Source organism: Panthera onca, chromosome B1 (assembly GCF_046562875.1).
Source record: "Panthera onca isolate mPanOnc1 chromosome B1, mPanOnc1 haplotype 2, whole genome shotgun sequence".
Lineage (NCBI taxonomy): Eukaryota > Metazoa > Chordata > Mammalia > Carnivora > Felidae > Panthera > Panthera onca.
In genome coordinates, this window is record NC_138342.1 from 54939545 (window position 1) to 54965313 (window position 25769).

At 36.7% G+C, this 25769-nt stretch overlaps 1 protein-coding gene across 4 annotated transcripts in view; it reads right to left on the reverse strand.

Moving 5' to 3' along the window:
• Positions 1-254: 254 nt before the first annotated feature.
• The window catches only part of CENPC (centromere protein C), an 81273-nt gene continuing 55758 nt past the window's right edge, over positions 255-25769 (reverse strand). For 2 of the 4 annotated variants that reach the window (XM_060654951.3, XM_060654950.3), the window contains 6 exons: positions 20000-20104; positions 12136-12264; positions 10126-10221; positions 8302-8456; positions 1894-1984; positions 255-475 (listed from right to left, as the gene is read on the reverse strand). In XM_060654951.3, coding sequence (XP_060510934.3) covers positions 405-475; positions 1894-1984; positions 8302-8456; positions 10126-10221; positions 12136-12264; positions 20000-20104 — 647 coding nt within the window. In that variant the 3' untranslated portion in view covers positions 255-404. Of the gene's footprint in view, positions 476-1893; positions 1985-8301; positions 8457-10125; positions 10222-12115; positions 12265-19999; positions 20105-25769 lie in introns of those variants that run through there. The other 2 variants (XM_060654952.3, XR_009616367.3) reach the window with 2 other exon arrangements.

Consider the following 25769-nt stretch of genomic DNA (forward strand, 5'->3'; position numbering starts at 1 on the left):
TTCCTATTACTGGATTCGTCACTTAACACTAACATTTGGAAAAGATTTTTAAATGAATGAATATATTAATCAAATCTCTTCTAAAATAGGTATGTCCTATATTTCACCATGAGAGCAGTGATTTTGGTATTCTTTTCATGTTATTAAAATACTATGAGTGTGGGTATCAATACAGGCCTATGGGGTACATTTGTGGAAAAAGTAGAAGACACATATGGGAGTTTGAAATGTTTATCAAATAGAAGAACACAAAATTGAATAAAACTTTTATTTTAAAACATCACAAATAATTACAAAGATAAATGTCTCAACTGCACAAACTGTTTTATACATATATGTGTATATGTGTGTACACACACACACACACACACACACACACACTTATTTAAACTTTGCTTCATCTTTCATCTTTTTATCTGAGTAAAAAGAAGAATACTTTCCTCATTCAGGAGATTTTTGATGTTGTAATAATTACCTAGAAGTAAAGCAGTAAGAAAAAAAAAACAGTTATTTCCATAGAAATTATTTCCTTTTGATTAAATGTTTAGCTATCACTAAGGCAGTTAAAAACTATATACTACCAATTTTTTTTGAAGATAAATTCATCTAAAGTAAGTCTTATTTAATTCCATGAACTAAAAAAATCCAAGAGTTAACCATCACCTGTAATCCAGATAAGGTTTGAAAAAGTGAAAATTTTACATCATTCTGATCATTCTAAATGCAAAGATGAATCAGACAAGGGTGAAGGAAGAGGAAATTTTTCTCTGAATTCAACTGTTATTAGTTCATTGAAACTGCTGTAGATTCCCCTAAACCAGATATATGCATATAAAAGTAATTATAAAAGGTAAAATAGAATCTCAAAGTTTAAAAAGAGCAAATGCTTCTCTTAATTATAAATAACAACAGAAGTAAAATATAGAATAGCCACACATATAAGGCAGGTTTATAGCAGTGAGTACAATACTGTGACACACTGTGACTTTCTATATATTAGAAGTTGATACATATTAGGATTAACTGAGTTATAATAAATAAAGTGTTCACAACAGTGCTGGTACATACTAAAGACTGTATAAACACTGCTACTATTACTGTCTCCTTTCATTAGAACGTAAGCTCCATGAGGACAGGGATTTTTCCCTATTTGGTTCACTTATGTATCCCACTCTTTTTTTTTTTTTTTTTTTTTTTTTTTTTTTAATTTTTTTTTCAACGTTTTTAATTTATTTTTGGGACAGAGAGAGACAGAGCATGAATGGGGGAGGGGCAGAGAGAGAGGGAGACACAGAATCGGAAACAGGCTCCAGGCTCCGAGCCATCAGCCCAGAGCCTGACGCGGGGCTCGAACTCACGGACCGCAAGATCGTGACCTGGCTGAAGTCGGACGCTTAACCGACTGCGCCACCCAGGCGCCCCTCTTATGTATCCCACTCTTAAGAGCAATGTTTGAGAGACTTTCAGTCACCTTCATTGAATGATGAATAAACAAAAGAACAAATTAAAAGTCCTCTTTCCAAAGGCTTGTGCTCTTCAACAGCTAATGAAACACACTATTCTGTATGCTGAAAATAACCTACTAAAAATTGTTTGACTACATAATGTCTCAGAGATAATACAGGAGAAATAATTTTCCTCCTACATTGGACACAACATATCTTCTAACTAAATATTTTTACCTTTAGTAACAAACAACTCCTGTTCAATTTTCAGGTAACCAAATACTAACATACTTACCTAATGATAAAATTAAAATATGTATCAAACTTCTCTGGCATCAGTCACACAACAGTTTCATTTTGACCACTGTGGCTTCCATTTGCATGGTGCTCATGAGCAACTATATAAATATTTAACTATATGAAAGAAAATGTATTTAATTATTCTTACCTGAAGGAACATAGAATGAATCCCCAGTTGTTATTATATAAGGTGTTTCATGTAAGGTACATAAAAGGTCACCAAAGTTAACATAAAAAACCTGTAAAATTAAAAATTAAAATTTCATTTCAAATTGAACCACCACAACTCACTCACTGTAATGAAACTTAAAGGAAACATTTCCTTTAAGAAAGAGCAGAAAAATGGCCCTCCAAAGATGTCCACACTCTCATCTTCAGAACTTGTTTTGTTACATGGCAAAAGGGACCTTGAGATGGGGAGATAAATAAGCCTGGATTAGGAGCGCCTGGGTGGCTCAGTCGGTTAAGCATCCGACTTCGGCTCAGGTCATGATCTCACGGTCCGTGGGTTCAAGTCCCGCGTCGGGCTCTGTGCTGACAGCTCAGAGCCTGGAGCCTGTTTCGGATTCTGTGTCTCCCTCTCTCTGTGACCCTCCCCCATTCATGCTCTGTCTCTCTCTGTCTCAAAAATAAATAAACGTTAAAAAAATATATATATATATCTTCTAAAAAAATAAAATAAGCCTGGATTATCTAGTTGGGCCCATTCTAATCACACAAACCTCTTAAAAGTGGAGAAGTGCTTCTGCTGGAAGCAGAAGAGAGATGAAGGAGAGGAGAAGACAGAGAAATTCAAAGCATGTTAAAGACACAGACTGCTGGCACTGAAGATAAGAGGGCCATGAGCCAAGAAATAGAAGCTACTTCTAGAAGCTAAGAATGACATTCTGACCAAGAGCCAGCAAGGAAATGGGAGCCTCAGTCCTACAACCATGTGGAACTGATTTCTGCCAACAACCTGAACGAACCTGAAAGCAAATTCATCCTAAGAGCCTCCAGAAAAGAATACAGGGCTCCCAACATCTTAATTCCAGCCTTGTGATACTCTAAACGGAATACTCAGCCAAGCTCACCAAAATTCTAACCTATAGGGGCGCCCAGGTGGCTCAGTTGGTTGAGCTTCTGACTCTTGATCTTGGCTCAGATTATGGTCTCACAGTTTGTGGGTTTGAGCCCCATGTCTGGCTCTGCACTGTCAGCACAGAGCCTGCTTAGGATTTTCTACCCCGTTCTCTCTCTCAAAATAAATAAACATTTAAAAATAGAAGAATTCTAACCTATATAACTATGAGATAATAAATGGGTGTTGTTTTAAGCCACTGGAACTATACTAATTTGTTAAATCAGCAATAGAAAATTAACATGGGAAGAAATTTCTTTTGTTCTTATTTTTTACCAGCTTATGAAAATTCAGAACCACTGTAAATAAGATCACTTTAGTATACTAGAAAAACAGCTAGGTTTTATATACACCTCCTTGAAGGTTACATGCTCGGGACATGTAATTCAAACTGACAAACCAAAGAGAGAGCAAAAACAAACCAAACAAATGATACATTTAAATAAGTATCAACATTAAGAAAGTAAAAGGATAAAACCAACTCTCAGTCGTACAGGCTTCCATATTCAAACATGGCAATTTTTATATTTATGTATACGTAGCATCCTGGCAATGATCTGTTTTTTGGCAACTAAAACAACATAAAGCCTTCAAACAATGAGATTCAGATTTTGAGATTTAGCAATCAAAAACATTCTGAGAATTATTCCTCCTCTTCCTCCTCCTTTTTTTTCTTAATTCTTTGTAAAATGAGCCTAAAATACCAGAAAAATAGCAGCTAGCACTTATTTAGCACTTACTCCTTGCCAGCCACTGTTCTGATCACTTAATTTATATTCATTTAATGTATGTACTTACCAGTGAGACAGGTACTATTTTAATAGCTTTATACAAATGAAGAAATAGAGGCAACAGAGGGGTGTAATTTCCCAAGTTCACAATGTAAATGGCAGAGCTGAGTTTGAACTCAGGCACTTTGATTCCAGAATGCATGCTCTTAATATGATATACTAACTCCCTAAATGGGAAAAAAGCTCTTGTAATGGTTCCAAAGGTACTTTTATAATTTAATTTAAAAAAATTTTTATTACATCTAAAAAAATTTGTCCCAATTTAAAAAACGAAAGGCAACAAACATACTACCCAGAACGTCAAGCATATATTTCTAGGTGGTTTTTTTTTTTCTTACCTATTCAGTTTGGCTCTCTAAGCACAACTCCTCATTTCTGTCATTTTATTAAGAAGTCTTTTGAAATACACAAAAATAGAATGTTGAACTACCATGAGTATCTAACACCAACAACCTTCCCTGTTCAGTCTCTTTACTTCCCCCATTCCATATTATTTTGCAATAATACCCCAGCATCATAAACCCATCTATAAATATTTCAGCGTGTACTAAAAAATCAAGGTGCTTTTTTATTTTATGTATTTTTTAAAGTCTTGTTTATTTTTTTCAGTAATCCCCACATTCAAAGTAGGGCTCAAACTCACAACCCTGATATTAAGAGTTGCAGCCTCTGCCAACTAAGCCAGCCAGGTACACCTCAAGGTGCTTTTTTAAAAACACGACTACAACAGCATTATCACACCTAAACATGAATATTTAATATCACATACCCAGTCTGTATTACAATTTCCAATTGTCTCTTAAATGTGTTTTGAAGAGTTTACTTATCCTCTTAAATCACTTAAATCACTATAGTGGCTCTCAATTTGGGGATGATTTCTCAATTTCAGGACACAACAGGCAATATTTGGGAACATTTCTGTTTCTTACAATTAGAGAAGTACTACTAGAGTCTATTTGGTAGAGGCCAGGGATGCTTCTAAACATCCCACAGTGCACAGAAAGCCCCTACAACAAATAATTATCTGGTCTAAAATGTCAATAGTGTCAGGGTTGAGAAACCCTGATCTATAGGTTCTACTTGGTTCTTTTTTATTTCTTGCAATGTATTTATTAAAGAAATCGAGCAGCAAAGTTTGTTGTAAAAACCTCTGCACAGCTGAATTTTGCTCATTACACTCCGAGGGGGTCATTTGAAAGGTCATCTATTCTTTATTTCCTATACTGGTAGTTGGATCAAATTCAGGTATTTTTGTTGTTGTTAATTTTTTTTAAGGGGATGGAAGAGACAAGACTATTTCATACATATTGCTGTATTCTTCCATGAGGAGGCACATAATGTCTGGCTGTCCTTTTTTTCAGATGTTAGCAGAGACTGATGCTCCATATCTAGATAGATCCAACAGTTTCTCAGGGGTTGCAAAATGGTAATATTTCATTCTAACACTTCTTCCTCATGTATTAATTGGAATATTTCTAAGAGAACAAATTTTGCCTCATATCTATTTGGTTACATAATAGTACGGTTTATATGAAAAGGGCAGAATAAATGTTTGATTCTTTCCCTTTATTTACCATATTTGTTGTCAAAATGAGTTAGCTTCCTAGAATTCTCCAACAATGGTGAATTAGTTTTTCTTTTTGTAGCTGTCTTTAAAATTCATGAATTTAGATATAACAGATGTGTATCAATTCACTTAAGTTATTTTTATTGATACTCAAGCTTTCACATCTTTGTCCAATGAAAGCATCTTCAAGTTGGGATCCTGTGACCTTATGACCCAATTCTAATGGTCTTTGGTTAAGTCTGCCCATAGGTATGACCAAAATATTTCAACCTCAGCCCCAGGCCTGCATTCAGACATTTCTCTAAGGAACTCTGGTTCCCTTAAGTGTGTTGCTCTCACTTTTCTGTTTTTCAGTTCTGGAACATTTATTGTCTAATTTTTCAAATATTTCTACCCTTCACTCATTTGTGCTTTTATCTCTCTTCTATTTTTTTTTCTGTTCCCCACATCGCTTCACTTTTATATTTTCCATTTCTTAATCTCTTCTTGTCTTCTGGGAGAGCTCCACAACCAACTCCTATAGTTAATCTGTTAATTCTTCTGTGGTTTGATTTTAACAAATCTACTACTGCTATCATGTCCCTCTCATAGAGATTCTTTAACATTGAGTCTGAAGGAAAGAGTTAATGCCCTATGCTGGTTCTCCATCTGGTCCCTTTTGTTTCTCAAAAGCATATATTGAAAAGCACGCTTCATGTTTTGGGCACCTGGGTGGCTCAGTTTGTTAGCCAACTCTCAATTTCAGCTCAGGTCATGATCTCACAGCTCGTAAGATCGAGCCCCGCATTGGGCTCTGAGCTGACTGTGCTAAGCCTGCTTGACATTCTCTCCCTCTCTCAAAAATAAATAAACTTGGGGCGCCTGGGTGGCTCAGTAGGTTAAGCGGCCGACTTCGGCTCAGGTCATGATCTCGTGGTCCGTGAGTTCAAGCCCCACGTCAGGCTCTGTGCTGACAGCTCAGAGCCTGGAGCCTGTTTCGGATTCTGTGTCTCCCTCTCTCTGACCCTCCCCCCATTCATGCTCTGTCTCTCTCTCTGTCTCAAAAAATAAATAAACGTTAAAAATATAAAAATAAAAATAAACTTAAAAAAATTTAAAAAAATAAAAGTGTGCTTCATGTTTAAACAAAAAATGTAAAACTATTCTCCTTGTTATCAAGAAAAAAAACTAACTCATTTTCATTAAAAACCGTTAAAGACAATATTTCAAAGAAATAAAAATCAACTATAATAACCTAATAACATGTTATTTTTCTACAGTTCCTTCAATTTCATTTTTAAATTCTAGTCACAGTAAAATAGGGAACTCTCTATTTTATAAAAATTTGCTTAAATATTTATCCTAAAGGTCTTCTTATATGGCTATTCTTTAAAATAATATGTCTAAACTGATATAAAAATACTTAGTAGAGTACATGGAACATCTAAGTGCTATATAACTGCTTAGTATCATATAATGGTTTATCTTATTAGGTCAAAATATAAAATATAACCATTTCTTCCTGCAGGACATTTCAACTGTGTCTAATTTTTGCAATTACTATCAATGTTACAATAAATACCTACATATGTCCAGCTTCCCTAACCTTTAAATTATGTTCTTAGGAAAATATTCTGAAATGAGATTCATAGGTCAAAGAATACAATTATCTTTCCAATAATTTCTACTAGTTCAGTAAATATAAAATATCCACGTTTCTAACGTGGATTCCTTTGAATAGTGGCCAGGTTAAATACTTACAAAACATTCACTACTCAAATTTTCTTTTGTATAATAATGGCATTACAATTTAATAGGTAAGTGCTATTATTTCAATGATAGTATTGCACAATGCTTATCTAATTAATTGTTCTTTAACGATTATACAGGAATTATTACTTCAGTTAAATGCGTTACTTTTACTCCTTTAATAGCACCTGAAGATCAATAACATTTTAAGATTGGCTTAAAGTATATCTTAAAGTATTTTAAATCTGGGGCGCCTAGGTGGCTCAGTTGGTTAAACGTCCAACTTCTGGTTTCGGGTCAGGTCATGATGTCACGGTTTGTGAGTCTGAGCCCTTTATCAGGCTTTGTGCTGACTGCTTGGGATTCTCTGTCTCCCTCTCTCTCTCTCTGCCCTCCCCCACTCATGAGCACCTGTGTGTGCTCTCTCAAAATAAGTAAATAAATAAATTAAAAAAAAAATTAAAGCATTTTAAATCTGGATTCTACTTATACTAATGTAATAATGAATTACTCTTTTACTCTCATGTGTAACTTCTTTCCTTGTCTCAAATTGCCCTTCTTTGTTAATACAAATTCAAGGGCCCGCATGTTCTTTCTTTTTTTCCTTCTTGAGTTTACTTCAATTTTGTCAGTAAAAATAATTGTTTTGAACACAATACTCTACTAACCCATGATACCACAAGTTCCTGAAACGCTACTTACTGAAAAATGTGCCTCAGACATAACGTTTTTTAAATGTCAGTAAAATACTACTATTCTTAAAATTTGGTGATTTTCAAATTCTGTAATTTTCAAATTCAAAATGTGCAAATATATGTATCTCACATCAGTGGTGTAGGGGTGTGTATCTCCAGTAAGAGACAGAGGCAGAGACTGACCCACCTTGCCATCTCATTATAATTTCAGCCAGTAATACTGCCATATACAGTAATACATTATTTAGTACTTACTGAAGTAACTAGCTTCTAGTCCTCCGTCTACTGCTAATTACATGATTCTGAAGAAGACTTTTAAAACCTCATTGTTGCTAAACTACATGATCTGAGAAACGAGATTTAGGCTTAATTTTCACTGGCTTTACTGATTTGTCTGCAAACCTAGATATATTCTAAGATTCTTTTAAGTAAAGAAACGTCGGAATTTTTGAAGTTTGAAGTTACAGTGCTATGTACAGAATAAGTACTTTTAAATAACCATTGGTTGACCAACTCTAAAAAGACTTAACAAATAAAAAAAATTCTCATACACTATAGTAATTTCATTTCTGAGAAAACAGTATTTTTAATGCCTCATCAAGTCCAATAAATGAGAGTTATACCCAAACATAAATATATGGAGAAATACACTTACCAATATATCTGAGCCAACATGCTGTTTTCCCTTTTCTTGATGTGGTCCTAATATCAATTTTCCCATCGAAAAAATGGGTGTATCCAGTGTTTTATATACTTTCAATTCACCATGCTCAACAAAAAACTGATATGTATCTCGTGGCCTTAAAAGATCTAAGGGAAAAACACTACTATAAATATAAAGCAATAGCAATAATAATGATCAATGATAGAACATATACACACATGTATACAAGAGAGTTATTTCTAGATATAAACCTCATTTACTCGAGCTAAATAAAATGGTAGAGGTAGAATTTTGTCTGCCTTATAAGCTGTGTGACCAGGCAAGTTATTTCTCACCCTGTGCCTGCTTCCTTTTCTATAAAATGAGACAACAGTTCATCTATGTTAGAGCTGTGACTATCAAATGAATTAATGTGTATAAGGTATTTAAAACACGGCCTGGCACAAAATAAGCATTAGATAAGCCTTGGATATTAATGATAATAGTGGCAGTATTATTATTATTTCTATGATAGCTCAGAAAACAAAATTAGCTAGGACACAAGGTAGAATTCCATATCTTTAAAAAGTTTAACAAAGCCCACAATTAACAAATGTATCGTCATAACAACAGATTTTGTGCTTGCCTGACTGATTATTAAATAGCAAGATTTCTGTCATGTGAAGCAAGAGTTCTAATAGATGCTCAAAAATAACTACCTCACTCTTCAATTTCCCTTTTACTTATAAACCTTGCCAAATATATAGTTAATATATTCTTCATCATCGGCTTGTTTCCTTGGATTTTTGGTAATGTTAGTAATCTCACAGGTTATAGGACATAGAAAATACATAGATGCAAGAAACAGATAAAAAGCAATGAACTCCTGACAAACTCACTACTTTTCGAACCTAAACAGCAAATGTTTTAAGATACTACACTAAACAAAATTTTCTGTACTTCTACCTGTTGCCAAATAAACAATCTGATTATAAAAATAACTGTACTACTTAAGATGTCAAATGGAACTTACTTCACAGCCAAAATTTTAAGTGAAAATACCATTACTACCTCTCTGACTTGACCTATTTGTCCTCTGACTTAGGATAAACAGTCCTCAGTACTTACTGGTACTGTCAAAACAGTTAAAACATCTAAATATTTCCTGTATGTAAATACTGCCTAGTTGCTAAACAGCTGAGTGTCCCCTACTTGCCCTTCTCGCACTATAGCCCCTCCTTTGGAACCAATCATGGTGTCCCAGGCACTGTACTTTTAATGCCTACTAGATACAACAGGAGGCTTCTAGGACCCTGTGCTGACCTTCAACTTAAACCTGGCATTTGTGTGGCAGATCAGTGTCCTTGCTAGTCATCATCCTAAAGGTCTGATATCCCAGGTATTATTTTTGGTATGCATGACCCATAAGGCTGTCTAAATCCTGCCCACAGTCCCTGTCTGGTCTCACAGTAAGGGGGTATCCTGGGATCTACCAGCTAAATTGCAACAATTACCCATAAAAAGCCCTTGTCCCCATGTGTCCTCTTGATCAAAGAAGACCTATACCCTACCAGGGAGGCAACACTCCTAATGATAGCACTTGCAACCCAGAGTATAAATGCATTGTGTTATGTGCCCTCTAGATGTTGTTTGGTATCAATGCTCCTCCAGAGTAGTCTTCACACAGGCTGCTTATTGGAATTACATACCCTACTGGACTTTGGCTCTGAAACAGCTGGGAAGAAAAAGAAAAAGTAGATAGGCTAGTCATCCAGCCAGCAGTTTGCCCTTACTAGCTGTTAAATTAAGCATTTTCAGTATCATCTCTAATCTTACCCATGAGAATCACCTCTCTTGTTTCTGGGTCCTTTACCCTTGTTGGTTGCAATGGATCTCCCAAAGGTACATTCAGATTTACCATGAATTTATTCTCTGCAAAAGAAGTATCATTGAAATAGAAACTAGTTAAATAATTCTTCTCAATTAAAAATAAGTCTAGTATGAAATATAGCTACAAACCAAACGCAAAAAAAAATTGCCAGAGGCATAACACTCTCTTCCAATTTTCCTATTTATAAATGACCACTCTGATAAAGAAAAATTCAAAAACCACAATGATTTAGTATGGAAGCAAACATACTAAATTTATTTTTGTAAGCTTGATTTGACAACTCTTGATACTCTTGCGTCATCAAGAAGTTATATGGCATACTGAATATCCTTTAAGAGAGCTGAAGTATGTAATACACTTCAGAAAAAAATTTATTGAAATATCTATTTCATTTTATTTGTATTGAAGTAGGCTACAACAGAGTTGAACTCATGACCCTGAGATTAAGACCTGAGTTCAAGAGTCAGATGCTTACTGACTGAGCCACCCAGACACCCCTAAAATATCTATTTTAATCATAGTTTGAGCACAGGAAAGGGCAGTTTCAGTGAAAAGCAATTTACTCATGAAGAAATGCTTTATATTATGCCATTAATGATTTTTTTTAAAGAACAAAATCTGCGTTATTTCCAAAATCTTGACAAAAGTGGACGCTAAAAAGTAAATTCAAAATAAAAGAAAAACATGGGGCATTGTGTGACTCTTGATCTCAGGGTTGTGGGTTCAAGCCCCACAATGAGAGGGGAGGGGAGGGGAGGGGAGGGGAGGGGAGGGGAGGGGAGGGGAGGAAATAAAATAAAATAAAATAAATAATACAATATTCCAAAACTCATGGAATGCAGCAAAAGCAGATGTTAAGAGTGAAATTTATGGTTATAAATGCTTGTATTAAGAAAATTTCAAATAAACAACTTCACATTACACCACAAGGGACCAGTAAAAGAAAAGACTTAGCTGAAATTTAGTAAAGGAAGGAAAAAAACAAAAATTATAAATAAATAAATAAATAAATAAATAAATAAATAAATAAATATCAGAAGTAAATAAAATAGAGACCAGATTAAACAATAACATTGAAAGTAACGACAAGTTTTGTGTTTGATTTCTTATCTGGTCCAATCTTGTGGAGTAGTGTGTTAATATTTATGTATTAAATATTTAATATTTACACTGTAGATTCTCTAGCTTTATTTTATTGTTAATCTTCAGTTTTATACCACTATGGTTGGAAAATATACTTGATATGATTTCAGTCTTCTTAAATTTGCAATATTCATCATATTTCTTTTCATGTGATTTTAATAGGGGATTCTTCTGTGTGTACTTGAAGAAAATGTGTATTCTATTTTAAATACATCTTTTAGAACCATGTATTCTGAAGTATGCTTCAAGTAAAAAAGTCGTTAAAAAAAAAAACTTTAACTGAGGGTACTCATTTAAAATGAAGCATATCAGAGGGGAGGTGGGAGAGGGGCTTGGTGAAATATGTGAAGGGGATTAAGAGTACACTTATAATGAGCACTGAATAATGATGTATAGAATTGCTGAATCACTATATTGTACACGTGAAACTAATATAATACTATATGTTAACTACACTGGAATTAAACAAAAAACTTAATAGAAAAGAGAGAAGAAAAAAAGTGAATTCACCCTAAACTATTATATCTAAAGGTTTTAGAAATAAATTTCAAAATTTATAAAGAGCTACCTCTCAGAGCACTACTTATTTTTAATGTTTATTTATTTATTTTGAGAGAGAGAGCACAAGCAGGGGAGTGGCAGAGAGAGCAAGAGAAAGAATCCTAAGCAGATTCTGCATTGTCAGCCTTGAGATTATGACCTGAGCAAAATCAAGAGTCAGAGACTGAACTAACTGAGCCACCCAGTTGCCCCACCAGCGTACTATTATTTAAAATAAAATCCAAAAGTTACTTTCAGGAATAAGTTCATACTTCTTTCATCATTATCAAGACAGATCCTTTTCCTATTAGCTAATTTGTTGACTTTTCCAATGTTTCCTTTTGCCTTCCTTTTAGATGGTACTGTGTCTGGGGACAGTATTCCACCAATCACAAATCCTCCTGGAAGTTAACAACAAAAAAGGTAATAAAGTATCATACCTGGGAAAGTAAAAATATTAAAAAAAATTTAAATTAATATAGCGTATTTCCTTTCAGACTACCAGAGGATATACTACTATTCCATTTTACAGCTAGTAACTCAAATAACACAAATACCAACCAACCCCACTTATGTTTCTACTACCCTAAATACAGATGAGCTGATGGAAGATGGGAGAATGATCTCTGTTGCTTGAAATCAACAGTCATCAATGGAAGGTTTAAAAACACACAAAGAGGAGAGATTCAACATGGCGGAGAAATAGGGGGACCCAAAGCTCCCTCATCCCTCAAACACAGCAGTGTTGAGGCCAAAGGACTTTGAACCCCAAGAGTCCAGGCTGCAGAGTGACAGAGATTTCTCCAGGGGCCCGGACAACCTGGCGGGCCATAGAGCTACTTTAACAAACAAATCAAAGCACACCTGGTACAGGGTCCAAAACAACACTAAAAGTAGGGAGATAAAGCAATCAGAGTCACAACAACAGAGAGCAAGTAACACACTCCAAAAAACACCTCCTGAAGGGCCAGGCCCTGGACAGTGTATGACCCCTCTTTAATATAGTAGTGCTCACAGATGCAGGACATATAACAAGCTTTTAAAACACGTAAGGTACAGAAAACTAGCCAAAACGACAAAACGGAAGAATTTTCCTCAAAAGAAATTCCAGGAAGTAGCAATAGCTAAGGAATTGATCAAAACAGATATAAACAATATAACTGAACAAGAATTTAGAGTAAGTCATAAGATTAATCGCTGGTCTTGAAAAAAGCATAGAAGACAGCAGAGAATCTACTGCTGCATAGATCAAGAAACTAAAAAATCGTCATGAATTAAAAAATGCTGTAAATGAGGTTCAAAATAAAATAGAGGCGGTGACAGTGAGGATTGAAAAGGCAGAGGGGAGAATAAGTAAAATAGAAGATAAAATTATAGAAAAAGATGAAGCTGGAGTTGACTCTAGAAGATGGTGGTGTAGGAGGACACTGGGCTCACCACGTCCTGAGCGCTTAGATTCCACCCACATCTGCCTAAATAACCCAGAAAACTGCCAGAAGACTAGCACAACACTCTCCAGAGCCAAGCGTAGACAAGTGGCCCATGGAAGAGCAGAGAGGCGATGCGCGCTACACGGACTGGTGGGAAGGAGCTGGGCGGTGGAGGGGCAGCCTGCCTGCCAAGGCAGAGCCCCCGAAGTCTGGCTTGCAAAAGTGGAGGGGCCGGACTGTGTGAGTTCTGAGAGCCAGCGGGACTTAACATCTGGAATGTTATAAGCCAACAGCTCTGCTTGGAGAGCAGGAGGATGACAGGACACCGGGAGGGAGAGGTGTTGAGCCCTGGAAGACAGAGCTCAGTTCGGCAGGGAACAAAGGTGCTGGCAAGCACCATCTCCCTCTCCCATCCCCCAGCCGAAATCCCAAAGGGAACCAGTTCCCCTCACCGAACTTGCTTGCACCGCACAAACACCCAATGCTGTGGTTCTGTGGATCCATCCTTCCCACGGGTCTGCCTCCCTCCTGGTGCTACAGGCCCCTCCCACAGGGGACCACCGATGGCAAAGGGAGCTAAGCCTGCCCCTCCCACCACTGTGCATCTTGTGGATCCACCCCGGCTAATAGACCAGATCCCGTCGAAGCAGCACCACAAGCCTGGCATGTGCAAGTAGCCCAGACAGGGGCCACACCACTCCACAGTGAGTCCTACCCCTGGGAGAGGAGAAAATAAGGTACACACCAGTCTGATTGTGGCCCCAGCAGTGCACTGGGGCAGACATCAGGTCTGACTGCGGCTCTGCCCACCAACACAAGTTACCTGGACAGTACAGGGGAAGTGCTCTGCAGTTTAGAGCCACCCAAGGGACTACCCAAAATGACGAAACAGAAGAATTTTCCTCAAAAGAAACTCCAGGAAGTAGCAACAGCTAACAAAATGATCAGAAACCATTTAAGCAATACAACGGAACAAGAATTTAGAATAATAGTCATAAAATTAATTGCTGGGCTTGAAAAAAGCATAGAGGACAGCAGAGAATCTATTGCTACAGAGATCAAGGGACTAAGAAATAGTCATGAGGAGCTAAAAAATGCTATAAATGAGGTGCAAAATAAAATGGAGGCGACCACAGCTCGGATTGAAGAGGCAGAGGAGAGAATAGGTGAAGTAGTAGATTAAATGATGGAAAAAGAGGAAGCTGAGAAAAAGAGAGATAAAAAAATTCAGGAGTGTGAGGGGAGAATTAGAGAACTAAGTGATGCAATCAAATGGAACAACATCCATATCATAGGAATTCCAGAAGAAGAAGAGAGAGAAAGGGGCTGAAGGTGTACTTGAACAAATCATAGCTGAGAACTTCCCTGATCAGGGGAAGGAAAAAGGCATTGAAATCCAAGAGGCACAGAGAACTCCCTTCAGACGTGACTTGAATCAATCTTCTGCATGACATACCATAGTGAAACTGGCAAAATACAGGGATAAAGAGAAAATTCTGAAAGCAGCTAGGGATAAACGGGATGTAACTTACAAAGGGAGACCCATAAGACTAGTGGCAGACCTATCTACTGAAACTTGGCAGGCCAGAAAGGAATGGCAGGAAATCTTCAATGTGATGAACAGAAAAAAATATTGCAGCCGAGAATTCTTTATCCAGCAAGTCTGTCAGAATAATAGGAGAGATAAAGGTCTTCCCAAACAAACAAAAACTAAAGGAATTCATCACCACTAAACCAGGCCTACAAGAGATCCTAAGGGGGATTCTGTGAGTGAAATGTTGCAAGGACCACAAAGCACCAGAGACATCACTAGAAGCATGAAACCTACAGACATCACAATGACTCTAAACCCATATCTTTCAATAACAACACTGAATGTAAATGGATTCAATGCTCCAACCAAAAGACACAGGGTATCAGAATGGATAAAAACATAAGACCCATCTATTTGCTGTCTACAAGAGACTCATTTTAGACCTGAGGACACCTTCAGATTGAAAGTGAGGGGATGGAGAACTATCATGCTACTGGAAGTCAAAAGAAAGCTGGAGTAGCCATACTTATATCAGACAAACTAGACTTTAAAGGCTGTAACAAGAAATGAAGAAGGGCATTATATAATAATCACAGGGTCTATCCAGCAGGAAGAGCTAACAATTATAAATGTCTATGCGCTGAATATGGGAGCCTCCAAATATATAAAACAATTACAAACATAAGCAACCTTATTGATAAGAATGTGGTAATTGCAGGGGACTTTAATACTCCACTTACAACATTGGATAAATCATCTAGACACACGGTCAATAAAGAAACAAGGGCCCTGAATGATACATTGGATCAGATGGACTTGACAGATATATTTAGAACTCTGCATCCCAAAGCAACAGAATATACTTTCTTTTTGAGTGTACATGGAACATTCTCCAAGATAGATCACATACTGGGTCACAAAACAGCCTTTCATAAGTATAAAAGAATTGAGATCACACCATGCACACTTTCAGACCACAATGCTATGAAACTTGAAATCAACCACAGCGAAAAGTCTGGAAAACCTCCAAAAGCATGGAGGTTAAAGACCACTCTACTAAAGAATGAATGGGTCAACCAGGCAATTAGAGAAGAAATTAAAAAATATATGGAAACAAACAAAAATGAAAATACAACAATCCAAACGCTTTAGGATGCAGTGAAGGCAGTCCTGAGAGGAAAATACATTGCAATCCAGGCCAATCTCAAGAAACAAGAAAAATCCCAAATACAAAATCTATTAGCACACCAAAAGGAAACAGAAGCAGAGTAGCAAAGACACCTCAAACCCAGCAGAAGAAGAGAAATAATAAAGATCAGAGCAGAAATAAACAATATAGAATCTAAAAAAAACTGTAGAGCAGATCAATGGAACCAAGAGTTGGTTTTTTGAAAAAATAAACAAAATTGATAAATCCCTAGCCAGACTTCTCAAAAAGATAAGAGAGAGGATCCAAATAGATAAAATCACAAATGAAAATCGACTTACCACAACCAATCTCACAGAAATACAAGCAATTATCAGGAAATACTATGAAAAATTATATGCCAACAAACTGGACAACCTGGAAGAAATGGACAAATTCCTAAGCACACACACACTTCTAAAACTCAAACAGGAAGAAATAGAAAACTTGAACAGACCCATAATCAGCAAAGAAATTGAATCAGTTATCAAAAATCTCCCAACAAATAAGAGTCCAGGAGCAGAAGACTTCCCTGGGGATCTATGAGACTTTTAGAGCACAGTTAATACCTATCCTTCTCAAGCTGTTCCAAAAAATAGAAAAGGAAGGAAAGCTTCTGAACTCATTCTATGAAGCCAGCATTACCTTGATTCCCAAACCAGACAGAGACCCCACAAAAAAAGGAGAGTTACAGGCCAATATCCCTGATGAACATGAATGCAAAAATTCTCAACAAGATATTAGTAAATCAAATTCAACAGCACATAAAAAGAATCATTCACCATGATCAAGTGGGATTCATTCCTGGACTGCAGGGCTGGTTCAATATTCGCATATCAATCAATGTGATACATCACATTAATAAAATAAAGGATAAGAGCCATATGATCCTGTCAATCGACGCAGAAAAAGCATCTGACAAAATTCAGCATCTTTTTTAATAAAAACCCTCAAGAACGTTGGGATAGAAGGAACATACCTAAGCATCATAAACGTCATATAGGAAAAGCCCACCACAGCTAACATCATCCTCGATGGAAAAAAACTGAGAGCTTTCCCCCTGAAATCAGGAACATGACAGGGATGTCCACTCCCACCACTCTTGTTTAACATCGTGTTGGAAGTCTTAGCATCAGCAATCAGACACAAAATGAAATAAAAGGCATCAAAACTGGCAAAGAAGTCAAACTTTCACTTTTTGCAGACAACATGATACTCTGCATGGAAAACCCACAAGACTTCACCAAAAGGCTACTAGAACTGATACATAAATTCAGCAAAGTTGCAGGATATAACATCAATGTACAGAAATCAGTTGCATTTCTATACACCAATAATAAAATATCAGAAAGAGAAATCAAGAAATGATCCCATTTATAATTGTACCAAGAACCATAAAATACCTAGGAATAAACCTAACCAAAGATGTAAAAGATCTGTATGTTGAAAACTATAGAAAATTTATAAAGGGAACTGAAGAGAACACAAAGAAATGGAAAAACATTCCATGCTCATGGATTGATTAGAAGAACAAATATTGTTAAAATGTCTATCCTAGGGGCGCCTGGGTGGCTCAGTCGGTTGGGCATCTGACTTCGGCTCACGTCATGATCTCGCGGTCCCTGAGTTCGAGCCCCACATCGGGCTCTGGGCTGACAGCTCAGAGCCTGGAGCCTGTTTCGGATTCTGTGTCTCCCTCTCTCTCTGACCCTCCCCTGCTCATGCTCTGTCTCTCTCTGTCTCAAAAATAAATAAAACGTTAAAAAAAAAAAATTAAAAAAAAGTGTCTATCTACCCAAAGCTATCTACACATTCAATGCAATCCCAATCAAAATTGTACCGGCATTCTTCTCAAAGCTAGAACAAACAATCCTAAAATTTGTCTGGAACTACAAAAGATCCCGAAGAGCCAAAATAATATTGAAAAAGAAAACCAAAGCATCACAATTCCAGACTTTAGTCTCTACTACAAAGCTGTAATCATCAAGACAGCATGGTATTGGCACAAAAACACACACACAGACCAAGGGAATAGAATAAAAACCCAGAATTAGACCCACAAATGTATGGCCAACTAATCTTTGACAAAGCAGGAAAGAGTATCCAATGGAAAAAAGACATCTCTTTAGCAAATGGTGTTGGGAGAACTGGACAGCAACATGCAGAAGAATGAAACTAGACCACTTTCTTACACCATACACAAAAATAAACTCAAAATGGATGAAAGACCTAAATGTGAGACAGGAAACCACCAAAACCCTAGAGGAGAAAGCAAGCAACAACCTCTTTTGGCCTCAGCCACAGCAGTTTCTTGCTCAACACATCTCCAAAGGTAAGGGAATTAAAAGCAAAATGAACTACTGGGACCACATCAAGATAAAAAGTTTCTGCACTGCAAAGGAAATAATCAACAAAACTAAAAGGCAACTGATGAAATGGGAAAAGATATTTGCAAATGACATATTGGAGAAAGAGTCAGTATCCAAAATCTATAAAGAACTTACAAACTCAACACCTGAAAAGCAAATAATCCAGTGAAGAAATAGGCAGAATACAGAATACACACTTTTCCAAAGAAGACATCCAGATGGCTAACAGACACATGAAAAGATGCTCAACGTCATTCATCATCAGGGAAATACAAATTAAAACCATAGAGATACCACCTCACACCGGTCAGAGTGGCTAAAATGAACAACTCAGGAAACAACAGATGCTGGCGGGATATGGAGAAATGGGAACCCTCTTGCACTGTTGGTGGGAATGCAAACTGGTACAGTCCCTCTGGAAAACAGTGTGGAGGTTCCTCAAAAAATTAAAAACAGAACTACCTACGACCCAGCAATAGCACTACTAGGAATTTACCCAAAGGACAGGAGTGCTGATGCATAGGGGCACTTGTAACCCACTGTTTATAGCAACACTTTCAACAAAGGCAAATTATGGAAACAGCCTAAATGTCCATCAACTGATGAATGGATAAAGAAGATGTGGTTTATATATACAATGGAATACTACTTAGCAATGAGAAAGAATGAAATTATGTCATTTGCAGCAACATGGATGGAACTGGAAGGTGTTATGCTAAGTGAAGTAAATCAGTCAGAGAAAGATATATGTTTTCCACTCATATGTGGAACTTGAGAAACTTAACAGGAGACCATGGGGGAAGGGAAGGGGAAAAAACATAGTTACAAACAGACTGAGGAGACAAACTTTAAGAGACTCTTAAATACAGAGAACAATCTGAGGGTTGATGAGAGAGTGGGGGAGAGGGTAAAATGGATGATGGACATCGAGGAGGGCACTTGTTGGGATTAGCACTGGATGTTGTATGTAAGTGATGAACCACAAAAAAGAAATCTACCCCAAAAAGCAAGAGCACACTGTACATACTGTATGTTAGCTGTTAGCCAATTTGACAATAAACTATATTTAAAATAAACAAATAAATAAAAAACAAAGAACACAAAGGCCAGCAATGAAATATTTATAATAATCCACATGCCAGCTTAGCTCACTGACTTACATTTACCCATCACAGAAAGGAAATAACTTTTAGAGAACACTCATTGTACTTCCTTGCCCACTCTCTACATTATGTAGAGAAATATGATGAGAAAGTGGGATGAGAACAGTAAAGGGAAATACTTAATATCTGCCAGTCATAATTTTCTCATATTCTGATCTAGTGACTCATTTTATGCATTTAAAAACCTTGTTTAATAGTATGGAATAATAAAACTCTATAAAGCCACACACTTACCTCAAACTGCTACCAAAGAGAGAAAAAGAAAAGCATCTCTATAGTAATCAGACAAATTTGTACTTGAATCTATTCTTGACTCATTTTTGAAGGATGATGATAAAATGAGGTAATCTGAGTAAATATTAAGATAGTGCTTGAAACGTAATATATATAAATAAACTGTGGCTATCCTCATTATTTTTTATTGTCAGATATTAAAGTGTAAATTGGAATTTACCTGATGGCCTTCCATGATAATCTATTCGCTCTCCTCGCCAATATTCCAAAGGTTTCAATCGTGTTCTCTTGGTCCTGCGAACATCTGGTGTGTTGGAAGGCAATACTGTAAAAAAATATTAAACAAAAGTGTATACATATAAATGTTTAGTTGTATGGTACTTTGTAGTGGAAAAATTGATATTACCCTATGGAACACTTATGTTTCTAGACAAACCAATAGAAAAACAAAATTTTACAATATATTTGTGTTAGTAATTAAAGAAATGCCAATGTAACAATAAACTAAAAAATTGGCAAAGATTAAAAAACTTAACACTCAGAGTGAATGTTAAAGAAGCACAGAAATAAATACACTGTAGGTGGAAATGTAAACAGATTGAGGATAAATTAGCAATAACTATTATAATAATCTCTGATTCAGAATTTAATTTATAGGAAAGGAGTTTGCAAAAATATTCACAATAAGAGCCAAAGCTAGAGGTGGCCCAAAATGGTGGCATAGGGAAGACCCTCAATTCCCATTCTCATGGACACACTGAACCCACACCTAGATATAGAGCGATTCCTCCTGAAGAACTGAGAGCTGACTGAACAGGTTCTGCTCAACAAAGGACAGAGGGACACAGAGAGAAAGGAGAGACAACACACAGTAACATCAGAAACCCTACCCTGATACTGTGACCTGCAAAAGGAATGGATGTCACTGAGAAATGCAGATTCACCTGCCCTGAGGCACAAAAACAAAAGAAAACAAAACAATACAAAACAATATAAAACAAATAAAACAGTGGTTTAAAGGGTAACTGGACCCAAACTGAAGGAAATTCATTTACTAACCCTACAACATCTGCCAAAAAGTGGTGGAGCTGCCAGAACTCTCTCCAGATCAGAGGTGCTGGCAAGGACCATTGCTTATGTTCTTCCACCTTGATAACACAGATGGGATCAGAATTTGGGTGCTCTAGCTAGTCTGCTAGGGTTGCTAGACAGCCCCAGGACCCTAGCTCCAGCTATCCTCACAGGGTAGCACCCCATCCCTGCACCCTAGCTCCAGTCATCCAACCAAGACAGTGCTGGCATGAAGCACCCAGGGACCCCCTCCATCCTACCCTTGCTCCAGCTCCAGCCATCATGCCAAGGTGACCCCAGCCCAAGCACAGTCCAGGTCCAGCCATCCCACCAGGGCAGCCTCGACATGAAATGCCCCAGAACCCCCAGCCCATGCTCACTCTGGCTCCAGCTGGCCAGGCAAAGATGCCAAGCACACACAGTCTATACAGGTGATATTCCTACACAAGTCCACTTCTTCAAGACCAAGAGAGGAAGCTGTTCTAATTCAGAGAAACAAATAGAACATTAGACAAAATAAGGAGACAGAAAAATATGTTGCAAACGAAAAAGCAAGATAAACCACACCAAAAAAAAAATCTAAAGGAAATAAAAAGGAACAATCCACCTGGGGCACCTGGGTGGCTCAGTTGGTTAAATGTCTGACGTCAGCTCAAGTCAAGATCTCGTGATTCGTGGGTTCAAGCCCCGCATCAGGTTCTGTGCTGACAGCTCAGAGCCTGGAGCCTGCTTCTGATTCTGTGTCTCCCTCTCTCTCTCTCTCTCTCTCTCTGTCCCTCTCCCGCTTGTGCACTCTCTCTCTCAAAAATAAACTTAAATATATATATATATATATATATGAATATATATATATATATATATATCACTATACATTAACCAAAACTAAATAAACAAATATTTTTTAAAAGCGGTAGAAAAAAAAAGCAGTATCAATAAACTGAAACTCTTATAAATAATCATTACAACTTTTAAAATACTTTGGTTGTTACAGTTTATCATAACCATCTATCTGGCTTTCCGTTAGAAGTATTTCTTCCGAATTCTCAAGAGCTAAGTTTTGGAGTCAAACTTACATACTAACTATACCATGAACCAGTTGTGAAATATCACAGAAGCTAAAGTCATTCAACCTCTGTAGTTTTTTCCATCTGTCTAATAAGGATAAATAATAGAACCCACCTCATGGAGTTTTGTGAGATATAAATTAATATAATGCTGTAAAATGCCTGATATATAGCAATTCATTAAACAGTAACTATTACTGTTTTTTTCATTCATTCATTCATTCATTCCACCCAACACGGGGCTCAAACTCATGACCTCCAGATCAAGAGTCACATGCTCTTCCAACTCAGCCAACCAGGCAACCTTCTATTAATTTTTTTTTTTTTTTAACGGGCAAAGCTATATAGTCAAGAATGTTCATGGTAGTACTATTCATAGTTAGAAAACAAAAACCAGTTTGAACACCATCTAAATGCTCCACAGTAGGAAATTTGTAAATCGAGGTAGTTATGTGTGCATGTTTGTATACATAAATCCACTCATTTTATCTGAACAATGCAAAGTTCTATATACTAAACTCACTTTATTGGCTATATAATTAAATTCCTATGCTCTTACTTACTGTTTGTTAGAAATTTCCAATTCTGAAAGTAGTTTATTAAAATTTCCCAGTCTAACTGTACTGTTATACATTTTAGTTGATAGGTTGTTTGGTACATAAGAGTTTGTGATTTTTCTTTCTATTTCATTAATTCTTTATTTTATCACTAATGCCCTTCTTTATTCTGTTCAGCACTTGTATTTTAACCTTAAATTCCACTTTGCCTAATACTAAAATTACACTATTTTCTTTATATTTACACTAGCCCACTTAATTTTTCGACAATCTTTTATTTTAAAACCTGTTTTAAGTGTTTCTTATAAACACATAAGTCAATTTGTACTATTCAACCAAATCTGAGAGTCCCTACATGAGAGGAATTCAATCCATTTACACTTATTTAGTATAACAACTAACATGTTTCCTTTTATTCCTTCCATCTTACTTTATACTTACTAGTTATATCAGTGCTTCTTCTTTCTCATTTTTATTGGTTCCAACAAATGCCCATTTCTTTTTCCTCTCTTCCCTTGGTCATTTCAAAGTTCTACTGTGATTTTTCGTTCTAATATTGGTCACCTTCCCATTCCTGACACTCAAAAGTCAAACTCTTGTTTCTCCGTGATTATACTTAAAACATTATATAACCCTTACCAAGATACACTCTCCTCTCCTTTTTCTCATTCAGTAAAATAAAACTTTTAGACTACTTTTATTTTTTTTAATTTTTTTTATGTTTATTTATTTTTGAGACAGACAGAGCGTGAGTGGGGGAGGGCCAGAGAGATGGAGACACAGAATCCGAAGCAGGCTCCAAGCCATCAGCACAGAGCCCGATGCGGGGCTCAAACTCACAAACCACGAGATCATGATGTGAGCCGAAGCCGGACGCTCAACTGACTGAGCCACCCAGGCGCCCCTAGACTACTTTTTTTTTTTTTTTTTTTTTTTTTTTTTTTTTTTTTTTTTATTTATTTTTGGGACAGAGAGAGACAGAGCATGAACGGGGGAGGGACAGAGAGAGAGGGAGACACAGAATCGGAAACAGGCTCCAGGCTCCGAGCCCCTAGACTACTTTTAATACCACTCTTCTGCCACTACTCTCTTCCCTACCATACTAAGTTTTATTAATATAGTCTGGATTTCAAGGTACTGTTACAAAAATCATTATTTAGCACTTATAAATCCCCATTCACATTAGCATTAGTTACTAGTCACACCCCAAGGTAATCAGCAATGATTCACATCCTTGTATAATAATCCTCTCCCCTAAGATGTATGTGTGAACTGTAACTTTCTTTTCATTTGGAGAGTATGGTGATAGTAATAGTAACAATATATAATCCTGTGATTAAATCATGATTTTATACATACATATATATATATATATATATATATATATATATATGTATGTATACACACACACACACATATATATATGACAATATATAGGATATTATACATTTAAGACACCATCTAGCAGAAGCAGAGAGAAATTCTTCCTTGCTGGCTCTGAAGAACCAAGGTGCCACACTGTGAAGGGGCCTCTGGAAAGGGTCATGTGGCAAGGAACTGCAAGTACCCTTTAGAAGCTGAAAGTAATGGCCCATGGTTGACAGCTAGCAAGAAAACAGGTACCTCCATCCCACAATTTCAGGGAACTGAATTCTAACAACCACATTAGCTTTGAAGAGGACCTCAGATGACACCACAGCCCAGGATGATACTTCGGATTGCAGCCTGTGAGGCTCTTGAACAGAGGACCCAGCTAATCTGTGCCTGGGCTTCTGACCCACAGAAAATATGGATAATAAATAAATGTGTGTTGTCTAAGCCACTAAATTTATGGTAATTTAGTACATACCAACAGAAAACGAATACACATTATTTAAATTTAACCACATATATTACAAGAACTATTCCTCATCACTGTTTCCTCTCTTTGGACTCTATTCTGATTTATCTACTTGTTTAGAATACCTCACATGAGTATTCTGCCTGGAGGATTTAGAGTAAACTCAATCTTCGCATTATCTGCAAAGTAAATTCACTTATCAGTAAGAAAAATATGTTAGCCAGATATAAGATTATTGGATTATAATACATCTCTAGGCTACAGATGTTATTTTATTCTTCCAATGTTACACAGATAAGCAGTGCTAGTCATTTTTTCTCCTTTATCTGTAACCTTTTCATTCTAAAAGCTTCCCTATATTCTTGAAATTTAGGAATTTTATTCACTGATGACTAGAAGTATATCTTTTTGAAGGATTTTGACTAAAAGTTGGCAAACTCATTCAAATTACAGATAGGAGCCAATCTTTAATCCAGGGGTTTTCTTTAACATATTACTTGTAATTCTCTCTCCTCCATCTGTTTCTCTTTTCTGTAAATCCTATTCTCTGCAAGTTTTCTCAACTGTCTCCATGTTATTTCCATTGCATACCTTTTTTCCCCTCATGATTTCCATCTTTCTATATTTCGTCTCTGAGGAATTTCTTCCATGTCAACACCAGCTACTAATTCAGCTCTCAGTAACAGTGACCATCTTTATTTTCACTTCATCTACCAACTTTTTAAATTGAAAAAATAGGGTTTTTCAATACCAGAAAGTTTTCTATGCTGTAAATGAATCTTTCTTTTATTGTTAAAATTGTTATCTATCTACTGCAAAAATTCTACCTCACCAGTAGCTGACTACTGTTTTTAGGCATAATGCTTGATTTTCCTCTCTTTGGTTGATAAAGCCCCTGCTGAGGAACATTTTTATTTCTCTTTGCCTAGTCTTGACTAGTTAGCAATCCACTTCAAGACAAGCATTAAGCACTAAGAGTCTCTCTTCATTGGGCCCAAAATACTGACAAGATGTGAGTTTGTCGTTGAAGCAATCCAAGGAAGTTTCTCTTCCAGTGAGTGGTTCTCTTCAGGTACAAGTGCAGGGGCACTCCCAACCTCAAGCACAGAGAGAAACATACAAGGGCACTCCAATCCTACAAAGGTGAGAGGTCCCATGAATCTTGACTGGCAAATATCTCTTTGGGAAGCACAGAGTTTTAATCCTCCATGGCCTCTCCATGGGTTCCTCAGCTCCCATCTTTGCCTACTTATTTATTCCAGTTACTGCTTTGTTTACAAGTCAACTGGATAAAAACGGGAGTTGTCAGGGATGTCATCTACCTAGCAGTTCTATTTTACAGATTCTCTGCCCTAGCTTTTAGCCTAGGTGAAATCCTGCTTCCTACTATTACTATGTGAAAAAGAGTGAGAGGGATAAAGGATTTATTAAGTGAACAATAAAGAAAATCATTGGCCG